The sequence below is a fragment of the Eulemur rufifrons genome, chromosome 7 (genome assembly GCF_041146395.1).
Source record: "Eulemur rufifrons isolate Redbay chromosome 7, OSU_ERuf_1, whole genome shotgun sequence".
Taxonomy (NCBI): domain Eukaryota; kingdom Metazoa; phylum Chordata; class Mammalia; order Primates; family Lemuridae; genus Eulemur; species Eulemur rufifrons.
Window position 1 is genome coordinate 215,981,915 of NC_090989.1, and position 13,400 is coordinate 215,995,314.

The window sequence follows — 13,400 nt, forward strand, 5'->3', positions numbered from 1 at the left end:
AGGCGGGAAGTTGTGATATGGGGGGGTGGGGGTGACGTGGGTCGGTGGAAGTTTGTTTTGGATTTCTTCAATTTTCTCAGTAAAATGGAATGCAAGGTAGTGAGCTGAGAGAGAAAATGGGGGTTTCAGGAGACACAGTGCAAAATAGTAATCTAGAAGAGTGTCAATGGAAGAAATCTCATTGTACTGAAACTAAAAGGCTGAAGGACTTAAATACAGAATAAAAAATCTATCCACATTCTGAAATTACTTTATAATTTTGTTTAAGTATCCTATTTATTTATTCTTTATAAAATTTATATTCACTTAATAGAAAAGTAGAGAGCATATATTACTCATCTTTGCATTAACATCATTTAGCATAAGAGATAACATATAATAGGTTTAACAGTCTCAAAATCTGTTGTCTACTTTTTTTCTTAAACAAAAACTTACCTTTTTGGGGAACAATAAAAATTTCTAAGAAAATAGATTTTAATATTTCTTTTAAAATGTGTTAATTCCATTCAATGAGAAGTCAGGGATTTATAGATTGATGCACACAGAAAACTAAATTTAAATCTGTATCATATATCTTTAATATATATATATTCGGGAGTTTGATTTCAAGTAAAAAATTAAAACTACATTATACTGGTCATATAGACTGGAAGAAATGCTCTCACATTAGGCACTAATACATATGAATTAATTTCAATTTAAGTGATTATGAATAGGAATAACAAGGGTATAAGGGAGATATGTCTTATATAGGGAATGATAAATACAATATTACCTTATTAGAATCTTAAAGTGCCAAGGTCTAATTAGAAAGTTATCATCTTTACTTGAATCCTCCAACAACTATGGAGAATCTACAGCATATCGTGCACTGTGGTAGATGGTAATGGACATTTAAATATTTTTTATGATGTGCCAAATAAAGTATACTTTTGAATAAGTTGAATAAATATGACTTCTTAGAGAGGTAGGAAGATTAACAAAGTAAGGGATTCATAAATTTGATTTTTGACATATCTTTATCTCAAAAGACAAAAAAGATCTCAAACCCACTTTTAAATTAGCATTACCTTAGTATCAATGAATAGTCAAAGCACAAAATTTAAACTAAATCATTTTAGATTTTACAATCATTTCTTAATGATTAAAAACTGATCATTTAAATTTATCCAAAATTTAATGCATCTAACCTTGTAATGCCTATATAGGCTACTTCTTGCTTTGTATAATTGTTGACAAGAGAAATTCCAACGTCTTGTAATGCCAATGCAATTTCTTGCTCTGCTAACTCTGCTTTCTCACTTTCATATGTTACTTTAAATACCCTTGGATCTTCAGTGAATAAAATAATGCGCTGTAAGCCTTCAAAGAATGAGACTAAATAAATTGTCTTTTCCCCCAAATCTATAGGTGTCATCATATCCTAAAACAAAATTACCAAAAAAAAAAAAAAAAAAAAAAATTAGAGTTTGGTCCCAAACAACATGAAATCTAAATTCCACATTTATAAAAGGAGAATATTAATGGCACCTACTTCATAGGGTTAGTGGCAAATAAATGAATTAATATTTCTATAATACTTAGAAATTTACATTATTGAAATCATTTGATGTTATCTAACGCCATTACTATTATAAAGTTATTAATACTGATCAGGAAGACTAGTCAATTATTTCTTTTAACATTTTAATAAAATCTAATTAAATTGTCTTCCTTCGTGGGCTTATCAGTGGGTAACACAAAGTATTTTTCTGCTTTATTCTAAGATTACAGCAATGTGGCAAGTGTTAAAATTATTTCAGTCTGAAATCTGTATTTCCTTACAGTGCTGAATCAAACAGGAAAAAAAAAAAATCAGTTATCTCATGCTCTGTAAAGTTAATTCTGCAGGAAGCCCTTATATAACATTGTGCTGCTATCAGGATCTTGAGGTTCAATGACAGGATAAATAAAGAAAATTCTAATAATTAATAGTTGGCCATGAATTTCTAGATAATGAACATTCTAATTAACAGGAAATTGTAATATATAGTAAATATTCATGTTACAATTCATAGAAATTAAAAATTAGAGTTGTTAACATAAAATCATTATCTAGGAATACTCATGTTACTTACAATACTTTCTAAAATAAAATATATAGCACCAAAACTACATGAGGAAGAAAAAAACTAACTTATTTCTAAATAATTCTGAAGTCCTCCTAATATCTTACAGTGAATGCCATATTTATCTTTATAAACCTCAAACTGTTACTATGATATAAATATGCAAAAGTACCAATCAATAGATCAGATGCATAAGATTTTTATATTATAATACATTTTTTTCCTGAATAAATCTAATAATCATGAATAATAAAAAAGCCAATTATAGGCAACCCCTTTAAATACAATTAAAAAAAAGAATCCACACTGGACTCCTAAAGAGCAACACTGGAAGACAATGGAAAATATCACCAATATGTTAACAGAAAATATTAATAACTCTGGACCCAGAATTCTTTACTCACCAAAAATATTTCATTGAAGAAAAGTATGCAAAATAGAAATGCCTACAGAAGAATAAAAACTATCAAAGCTCACCACCAACAGAGACTTACTCAAGGAAATTCTACAGAAGAAATAAACCAGTAGCAAAAAAAAAAATTGATCCAAGATGAATGTCTGAAGCAAACGGAACATCATACAAAGCCTTAAATTATCTCTAAAAATTTTCATATAACACATACAGCACAGTCAAAAATAAATATGCATAAAGAAGAACAGATATGAGGGAAAACTAAGAAAAAAAGAGAAAATATTAAAATATCCACAAGAGACTTAAATATTGGAATTGTCAGGTAGGTGTTAAAGTAGCTATGGTTAATACATTCAAGGAATTATGTGACAAGATAGAGAATTTTAGAACAAAACAATTTCTAGAATAGAAATCCTACAACTGATAATTTCAGGAACTGAAATTAAGAACTCAATGGATAAGTTTAAGACCAGATCAGACACAGCAAGAGAAGTATAGAGGAAGACAGATCAGAAGAAAATATCTGTACTGAAGGATGAAGAGAAAAGGATGAAGCAATATACTAAAACCACATAAAAGTCATAAGGAACATGGTGCAAAGATCTAACATTTATGTAATTGTGGAGTCCTAAAGTAAAGCGGAAAATACAAGCACAAACCATATTTGAAGATATAGTACCTGAGAAATTTCCAAACCAGACAAAAGACCTCAAGTTACTATTTTAGGAAGCATAACAAATCAAGATAAATACAGAGAAACACCATACCTAAGAATATCATAGTAAAATTGCTGAAAAGCAATGAAAAGAAGAAATCATGAAAGATGTTAGAGGAAAAAAAGAAAACAAGTGCCAACCCTGACCTGAAATTTGACATCCAGCAAAAATACCTTACCAAAAAAAAAAAAAAGGGTAAAAAAAATTCAAAGAGAATTTTTCAGCTGTAAATTCACACTAGAAAAATACTAAAGAGAAGAAAAAATTAACCCATGTGGAAACATGAGGATACAGGAAGGAATGAAAAGCAGCAAAAAAGAAACACATGGGTGAATTTAAATGGAATATTAATTGTAGAAAACAATAATAGTACTTACAGGATTTAATATCTATTTAGAAATAAAATACACAATAATATATTAGATGGAAGAGGGTACATGGAATTAAAGAGGTCTAAAGCCTTTACATTACTGAGAAAGTGGTACAAGTGGTAATTTACTGCAGGTTTTAGTAAGTCAAGAATGCATGTTATAATATGGTAGGAACCCACAGTTATAGGCTTCTCTTAGTATGATGATGCATGTATGTGCCTTGAAAAAAGCCTATAAGCTATGCTCACGGGTTGTTACAAGAAATAGTTGGTATTGTGGAGTAGAGATTTCTAAGTCAGGGTGGCTTCTACCACACCCAAGTGAATCTTGTTCCCTTACACAAAATCTGTCATTTGCAATGACCAAAGAGACTACTTCCTAAACTGCGATGGGGATTGTCATAAGGACTTTCACCCATGAGGAATGCCTGATGCTCCCTGCTAGCATGCTGTTGCCTGGCTGGTCTCCTCCTGAATAGGCAGCTACAAACTGTGGCCTATGGTAGTTTTATAAGTCTGAAAGTTTAGGCCTAAAAAAGATACTGTGGTGGACACTGTAATATCATATACTGATAAGAGGATCAACCTACCAGGAAGATATAACACTTCTAAATTTTTACCCACCTAATCATATAGCTTCAAAAAGTATAAAAGCCAAAATTAAAACAAAAAGGAGAAAGGTATAAATCTATGATTATATTGGGAGATTTTTAACACATCTCTCACAGTAATTAATAAGCAAACCAAAAAATTAATGAGACAGGAGACTTAACACACTAACATGAACAAACTCACATACAGAGAACACTGTTACTAAAAACTATACAATAAATACTCTTTTCACATACAAATGAAAACTTACTAAAATTGACCACATGTTAGCCCACAAAGTCAATCTCAATAAATTTCAAAAGACTGAATCAGAAGTATGTTCTCAGATCACAGTGGAATTAAACTAGAAATTGACAAAGATAACTATAAAATTCTCATATTTTTAAAAAGTAATAAGCACTAACTTTATTAAACCAAAACATAAGAAATAATGATGAAAATTAGAAAATATTTTGAACTAAAGGACAATAAATATACAACATAGCAAAGTTTGTGGCATAAAACTAATATTGTTTTGGAGGAAAATTTGTGACTTTAAATGACTTCAAATAAGAAGTGAAGAAAATGTGAAAAATGATTTAGGTATCTGCTATGAACTAAAACTGTCTCCCTAAAATATATGTTGAATCCCCAATCCCCAATGTGATTGCATTTGGAGATGGAGTCTGTATCGAGGTAATTATGGTTACATAAGGTCACAAGGGTGGAGCTCTGATCCAACAGGATTAGTGTCCTTAGGAATATCGAAGAGCTTGTGCCCCCTGCCCCCTCATGCCAGGTGAGGACACAGAAAGGAGACAGTCACCTGCAAGCTAGAATCTGACCATGCTAGCACTCTGATCTCAGACTTTCAGTCTCCAAAACTCTGAGAAATAAACTTCTGTTGTTTTAGCCACCCAGTCTATGGTATTTTGTTACGGCAGCCTAAACAGACTAACACAGTATCCATCTCAAGAGTTTAGGAAAAAATATTATCAAATTAAACCCAAAGAAAGATGAAATAAAAGAATATAATATAGATTAGAGCAGAAACTGGTGAAACTGAAAACACATGTATAAATGATATCATCAAAAGAACAAAACAGGCTGGGAGGATTGCTTGAGGCTAGGAGTTTGAAGTTGCAGTAAGCTATGATGAATGACACCACTGTACTCTAGCCTGGAAGAGAGAGTGAGACTTTGTCTCAAAGAAAAAGAAAGCAAAACAATAGTTCTTCTAAAAAACAAAAATAAAACCACAACCTTCCTACAAATACAACAACAGGCTAAGATGGCTTGGCTTCATTGGTGAATTCTAACAAACATTCAAGGAAGAAACCATATTAATCTTACATAAACTCTTCTACAAAATGGGAAAATTGTAAGTATTTCCCAATATTTATTTATTTATTTATTTTGAGACAGAGTCTCGCTTTGTTGCCCGGGCTAGAGTGAGTGCCGTGGCATCAGCCTAGCTCACAGCAACCTCAAACTCCTGGGCTTGAGCGATCCTACTGCCTCAGCCTCCCGAGTAGCTGGGACTACAGGCATGCGCCACCATGCCCGGCTAATTTTTTCTATATATATTAGTTGGCCAGATAATTTCTTTCTATTTTTAGTAGAGACGGGGTCTCGCTCTTGCTCAGGCTGGTCTCGAACTCCTGACCTTGAGCGATCCACCCGCCTCAGCCTCCCAGAGTGCTAGGATTACAGGCATGAGTCACCGTGCCCGGCCTATTTCCCAATATTTTTAAGAGGTCAGAATTACCCTGATATAAAAACCTAGAAAGGACATTACAAGATAGGGAAGTTACAGGCCAATTTCTCTCATAAGTATACAAGTAAAGGTCTTAGAACATTAGCAAGCCAATTCCAGAAATGAGAAGTCAGCTTAATATTTAAAAATCAATCATATAATTCATCCTAAAATAAGATAAAGTTCAAAATTATATAATCATTTTCAACAGATAAAAATAAAAAGCATTTGATAAAAATTCACCACTCACTCATTTATACATACATAGACATACACACACATGTTTTAACAAACTAGGAATAGAAAGCAACTGCTTTAATTTGATACAGGGTATTTATTTAAAAAACAACCAACCAAAAAAACACTTAGAGCAAAGATATGCTAATGATGCAATGTTCGGTTTCCCCTCTATAATGGGAATGAGAGAACCCCTGCACTATTGATAGGTAGTAGGAAGAAATAATAACTAGCGGTAAGAAAAAAGACATTAGAATAGCAGTAAAATTAAGATGAATTTTGAAGGACAAAAAAATTTTAGTGAAACACTTTCTGAAAGTTATTTAAAACATTACTGGAAAATGTTTATACAGAACTTTATCATCATAGCTTGTTGCCCAGAAATAAATTCTTTTTAGTTAACTCAGTGGATTCTTAAATGTTCCTCATAGAAGCTAAATCTACCTGATACGACTGTACAGAAAATATATGTTTATCAGGTGAATGCTGAAAGCACTTCTGTAAGCATAGGTTTACTCTTTATAACATACTAGAAGCAAATAATGAGTAGCAAGACTACTTTCAGTTTTTAATATTTTTGGTTAAGGCTTGAATACTGCTTCTTTTTGGTAGTTTTTTAGAAGTGTAGCCACAAAACAGTCCTTAAAATTAAGAAGGCTGGGGAAAAAAAAAAAAAAAAGGCTGCTGAGAACACCATAATAATCTACCTAATACTTACATCCTTTTGTGTTACTTCACCCTGGCTTTTTCCACATTTCCACTTCAGCTTTCTAGAGCCCACTGGATCAGCCCATGTATAAAACACTGCTTTTCCAGGAGGGAGAGAATCTTCTATTTCACTGAGAGAACTGAAATAAGTAGAAAAATATGCATTAAATTAAATGTGAGTACATGAGTATACAAAAAATTCAAAATAATGCTTCATTAATTCTTAGTCCATTAATTGAATGATAGTTCTGATTAAAACTAGATTGAAATTTTTTCTCTACACAATTCTCTAATGAATACTTCTCATTATATTCCTACTTGGAAAATATTTGTTCCACTTAGGAAATAAAGGTCTACACGGTCTTTAAACATACTCTATCAATTTTTTAATGCAAATTAATCATGGAAAAATTATTCCATTTACTTTATCTTATCTATACTAATTCTAAGAGAATTTAATTGATAACCCTTTCCTAACTATTGATCTCACTGTAGCAAAAACATAGCTCAATTATTTTTGAAAATCACAACACATGTGACACAAATCTAAGAAATCCAATGGACTCACAGAAAGAGTCTCAGAAAGAAAAAAACATTACAAAAGTTATAAACCAAAGAAATAATAAAACATAGCTTTTCTGACCTGAAGAAGCAGCTTACCTTGCAGGCCAAAAGACTTTACTGGGTATCAGACAACATTAATAAAAACAGAATATCATCCGAGACACATCTTTGTCAGAAAATTGAGGGAAAAACCCCCATAAACATCTAGGAAAATCATAGTTACCCACAAAGGAATAAAAATGCTACTCTCACACTTTCTATTATATTGAATGTCAAAAAAAACCCATAGCACAGTGTCTACACAACTTTGAGAAAAAAGGTTATCACTTAAAGCAGTGATTCCCAATCTTTTGGCACCAGGGACCAGTTTCATGAAAGACAGTTTTACCACAGATCAGCTGGGGGTGGGGGAGGGATGCTTTTGGGATGATTCAAGAACATTACATTTATTGTGCAGTCAAACCTCTTTGCTGCTGATAATCTGTATTTGCAGCCACTCCCCAGCACTAGCATCACCACCTCAGATCATCAGGTATAGATTCTCAGAAGGAGCATGCAACCTAGATCCCTCACATACACAGTTTACAGTAGGATTTGCTCCTAGGAGAATCTAATGCTGTCACTGATCTGACAGGAGGCGGAACTTATGCGGTGATGCCAGTGATGGGGAGCAGCTGTAAATACAGATGAAGCTTCACTCGCTCGCCAGCTGCTCACCTCCTGCTGTAAGCCTGGTTTCCAACAAGCCACAGACTGGAACTGGGCCATGGCCCAGGATTTGGGGACCACAGACTTCAAGTTTTATGTCAAGTTGTCATAAATTTGTAAGAATACAACATTTCAAAGAAGCAACAGAATTACAGATTATCCAGAACCCCCTACTGAAAAAACAACAGAATTTTTCCACCCACGTTAGAGATAACTCAAAATAGTAATCTTACAAACTAGGATGTAGAAATATTGAAGGACCAGTGGTGAACAACTAAACCAGTAAAGTCAATTTTTTTGCTAATATAAATCAATACAAATACCAAAAGAGCCTTTAGTAAAATAATACATATTTTGAAAAAATAATCATTTTATATCCACCTGGGTAAAAAATCCCAAATTATATTCACAAGAAAGTGGAAATTTGGAAAGAAGTTGAAGAAAATATAAAAGCATTCCAAATTTTTTATGGATAAGTTGGCAGATACTGTTTAACACTTAAAATTGATTTAAAATGCATCAAATCTTTAAGAATAAAAATGTAATTATCTAGAACAGAAATAGGATGTGTATTTTTCAAAGTATCATTAGAAGAAAATAATCTGTTATAAAAAATATGGCAAGGAATCATGAATTAGTTATTACAATGATTACAAAGGAGCTAAAGATTCTTATTAAAAGATAAATGGATTCAAAATTATAAAGTTGGAAACAACCAAAATTCTCATGATACAATATCATGCCTTCATTAAAAATTGTGAATTGAAGGAAATTTATATGCTCACACTAGCTGTTAAAAATGAGAGACACATAGGAAGAAAGGAAGGAGGGAAAGATGGAAGGAAGGGAGAGAGAGAAGGAGGAAAGGAAAAGAAAAGCAATGCACCAAAATGTTGACAGCACTGGGATTATAGTGAGTACAGTTCTTTTTTACATTTTTTCTACAGAATTTTAAAAAATTAACAACTATTATATTTATATGTAGGAAATAACTAAGATCCATATTTTCAAAACCCCAAAAGGAAGGTAGAAGAGAAAAAATGCGTATTCCTAATTTTTCCATTAAAAAATACAAATTTTAATCTGTTTAATTCACTGCAGAATATTTCTTATGCAAATATTTACTGGGCTATCTTTGATAGGCAATGGAAATTCAAACAAAAGGAAAACTAACCACAGTCCTCAAAATATAACTATGTATGCGTACATGTCTTAAACTCACAAGAAAATGACAACACAATGTGACAAATGCTATAATCTACATATGCAAAGGTGCTATCAAAAACTGGGCATATAGATTAAGGTGGCAAGGGAAGGCATCACATAGAAGTGGTGTTTTACTAACAGAAAGGAACACCTATAAAGTAAAAACATATGGAAAGACCCAGATCATTCAGGAAATAAAGACTTCAGTTTGCCTTAAGCATAGGGTAAGAGTTAGACTACAGAAACATAAATGTTTACAAAGGTAGCCTAGCAACATATTTTAAAAGAAATAGGAAAAACTGAAAAACTTTAAACAAGAGAAGATATGATTATATTTAGTATTTTGGGGAAACTCATTCTGACAGAATATGGAGGATTTACTAGAGATAAAACTAGATATAGACAGATCAAAAGTCTAGGCACATAGATAAGAAATATTGGGAGCCTGAACTAGGGTAACTGCAGGAGAGATTAGACGAGGAGATTTATTTAAAAATTAGAGTTTAACTAATTGCATGGTGTTGTGAGGCAGGAGAAATCTAGGATGACAGGAGTGGATAACACTGCCATTCAATGAGAGAAGGATAAAAAAAAAAAGAGAAGATTTTGTGGGGCAAATGATGAGGTAAGTTTTGAATCACTTTATAGTCTTATGTGTTGTTTAGGAGGAGGTAGGAAACTGAAAGTCAAGGGAAGTCTGTGCTGCAGTAAAGATTTGGAGATGATTGCCACACAGGAAGTAACTAACATATTTACTGGTATGAATGAGATTATATAAGAATATGAACAGAATAGGTCTAGAAATATCTCCCTATATTTAATATTTTATGGCAGATGGAGGAAAGAGCCTATGAAAGAGATAAAAAGAGGTGGTCAGAAACAGCAGCAACCCTTCAACCTGACTATGGATTCAATACTCTTTTAAACCAAAGTTTCAAGATCTTGATTTCATAACTACTTCTTCAAACAATTCTAAATCCATGTCCAACGTTCATTCTTCCAGATTGTTAATTTTATAAATTTCCATTAAGGTAATTTTTAAGTTTCAAAATTTCAACACAAGATCACATTCTATTATCTCCCTTATCCCTTTCTTTTACAATTATAACAATGCAGTACATAAGATTTTCTAAACAGTTCATGTCTGAACTATACCATGAAAAAAATTACAAGGTCAAGGCCAAAGAGAAGATTAAGAGGTCTCTAGTCCAGCCTTAGCCAGTCTCAATAAAATTTGTCAGAGAAGCTAGTTATAATGCTATGCATAATATATAAACTTACCTCCGAGGTGTCTAAAAAGTTGCCAACTATATATACCATTCTTGAAACAACTGAGAAAATAGTCACTCAAATCATTTTCTGTAGATCTTAACTCTGTGAATACTGGTTGGGGAAAGCTACTTGAGGTACATGGGTTGAAGGGGAAATGAGAAATCATTTCTATTTGCTTTTGTCAGTTTTAATCAGACAATTCACTATGATCTGTGTTCCCCCACAATTCATATACTAAAACTTAATCACCAACATGATAGTATTAAGAGAGGGGCCTGCAGGGAGTGATTAAGTTAAGAGTGCAGAGCCTTTATGGATGGGATTAGTCTTTTAATCTTACAAAACATTGACAGGAGCTGCCTTGCACCTTGTCATGTGAAGATACAGAAAGAGGTGCCATCTACGAAGCAGAGTTAGCCTTCATCACACACCGAATCTGCTGGCACCTTGATCTTGGACTTCCAGCCTCTAGAACTACAAGGAATAAATTTCTGTTCATTTAAGTTACCCAGTCTAAGGCATTTTTGTTATAGCAGGCCAAACAGACTAACACACAATTTATTATTTTTATAATATGGATAGTAAATTTAAAAAATAGGCTTTCCTCTTTCTTATCATCTTAAACAAATGAGAGAATGATAGGCAAGGAGGAGTTCTAGGTACTTGCTAGCCCAGCCCTGTGGTCTTTATTCAATGCCTGTTTGATATTAATCAATGATTAGAAGTTATACAGTTAGCAGTGGAAGGAAAGTATAAATGCACTAATAAATATTGGCCCACTGCAAAGTAATAGGTGAAAACAAACAAAGAAAGCAGACAAAAGAAATTCAAGACAGCTTGGGACCACTAAGTAGAGCATCAGAAAGTTACACTAACTGTAGTGACACTAAGGGGATATGATATCAAAGCAAATGGAAATAAATGATGCTTAAGAGTAGTCCAAAATCATCAAGATTTAATTATGGTCTTTAAGGAAGGAGTTCCTTTCCCAAGCACCTCGACAAAAAGAAGGTACCTATTGTTTGAAAATAATCTGAAATTTCAAGTATTTACATTATATTAAAATATGAAAAGTTTTAAAAGACAGACAAAATTCAGAGACTCGTAACAAACCTGACAATATTCCTCACCAGATTCAACAATGATCAAGCTTTTGCCACAATTGCTTCAGCTCTTCCATTTTTCTTTTTTTGAAGCATTTAAAAATAAATTGTGGCTATCAAGGCAGTTTTATCCCTACATACCTCAGGATATATATATTTTTAAAAAATGAGACATTGTTTTACATAGCCACAATGCCATTATCAGTTTATATTCTCAAGAAATCATCGTAAGTCAGTATCTTACCACCTAAACTCTGCTAAAATCAGGAGTTACTGTATTTATGATAATCTTCTTACCTTTGCTTGTATTGAACAAGATCATTCCTTGTGTGATTTATTAACAAGAATGTAGCTGCTCCATCATGATAATCTGAAAATGTAATAACTGTAGAATGCTCAGCCAAATTAACTTCTGCTATAATACCTCCAAGCTAAAAGAAAAAAATATTCTTTAATGGGATCATTAATATTCTCAAGAACATTAACTAATAAATTTAATAAAACTACTCATAACTTGGAAACTTAATTTTTTGAGAGGACCAAAAAAACAATTCAAAATTTTGTATTACGTTTCTGGGAAACCACGAATCTCAATTATTATATGAAGATGAATGACATTCCACATGTGGTACATTCTACTATTCCAGACACTACAACTAACTTTTTGCATAACAAATTATGTTATGTCTCTGTTACCTTCTGGTACCTTTTCCTTTTACAAAAAGAAATGTTTGTTCATTTTTGGTGAAAGGGAAAAAAATAAACAGAGGTAACTATTCAATATAAAAAAATACTAGTATGTATTAGCTTTTCTAATGAAATATGTGAAAAAAAATCACTTACCTTATTATCCAGACGCAATAAAATACAATTTTCTTGCTTGTTAAAATATATCCTTTTGGGAGGTTCCTCACTCCTTTCTACTTGTATAAGAAGTTTACTAGAAGCATCCTCAGGCCAAAAGGGGATACACTAAAACACATATTACATATATTTATACAAAACAGATTTCATCACAAATACTTATATCATTTTAATATGCCCATCAGAGTAGACTTAAACTTAAAAAAAAATCTCTTTCAACACTGCTCTGGTTATTGGGTTGCTTAGCCACAATAGTTGTAAACTGTCAACTTAGAAATGGGTGGTGGCTTGTGAGCACTGTGAATACAAGCAGTAATAGGTTGTAAGTTGAAGAGTTATGGTAAGTAGAGTGCTGGGGAGGCAAAAGACTTTAATGTAGTTATGGTCTTATAGAGAAGGGTCGAAAAATCATCAAGAAAGCTGAAACAAAAACTGGGAAGCAGATAATCAATTTTAAACAAGGGTACATTGAGTTACTAACAATCAAAATCAGGTTTTAGGCATCATTTGGTAATTAAGCAGAAGGTCAAAGTGCACACAAATGGCAAGTAAGGACAAGTACTAAATCTAGGGTCCTGGTCATCAAATAAAGGTAAAAACGTAAAAGTATCCAAAGTTGAGAGTAGGAAAAGAAGCTCAGAATCTTAAGAAAAAACTTGGACACCAGTGACCGGGAAACTAAATTAAAAGAGCAAGATACAGTCAAGTTACCAGAAAAAAGACTAGACACCCAACAGAAGCTGGAAACAAAGAAAAGAGATAAAGGAAGAAGAATGGAGAACAGG

The 13,400-nt window shown here is 32.6% G+C and overlaps 1 protein-coding gene across 4 annotated transcripts in view; it reads right to left on the reverse strand.

Moving 5' to 3' along the window:
- Window positions 1-13,400, reverse strand: part of VPS13A (vacuolar protein sorting 13 homolog A) — a 227,052-nt gene that overhangs the window by 51,577 nt on the left and 162,075 nt on the right. For all 4 annotated transcript variants that reach the window (XM_069476374.1, XM_069476372.1, XM_069476375.1 and 1 more), the window contains 4 exons: window positions 12,595-12,723; window positions 12,049-12,182; window positions 6,909-7,038; window positions 1,191-1,423 (listed from right to left, as the gene is read on the reverse strand). In XM_069476374.1, coding sequence (XP_069332475.1) covers window positions 1,191-1,423; window positions 6,909-7,038; window positions 12,049-12,182; window positions 12,595-12,723 — 626 coding nt within the window. The remainder of the gene's footprint in view (window positions 1-1,190; window positions 1,424-6,908; window positions 7,039-12,048; window positions 12,183-12,594; window positions 12,724-13,400) is intronic.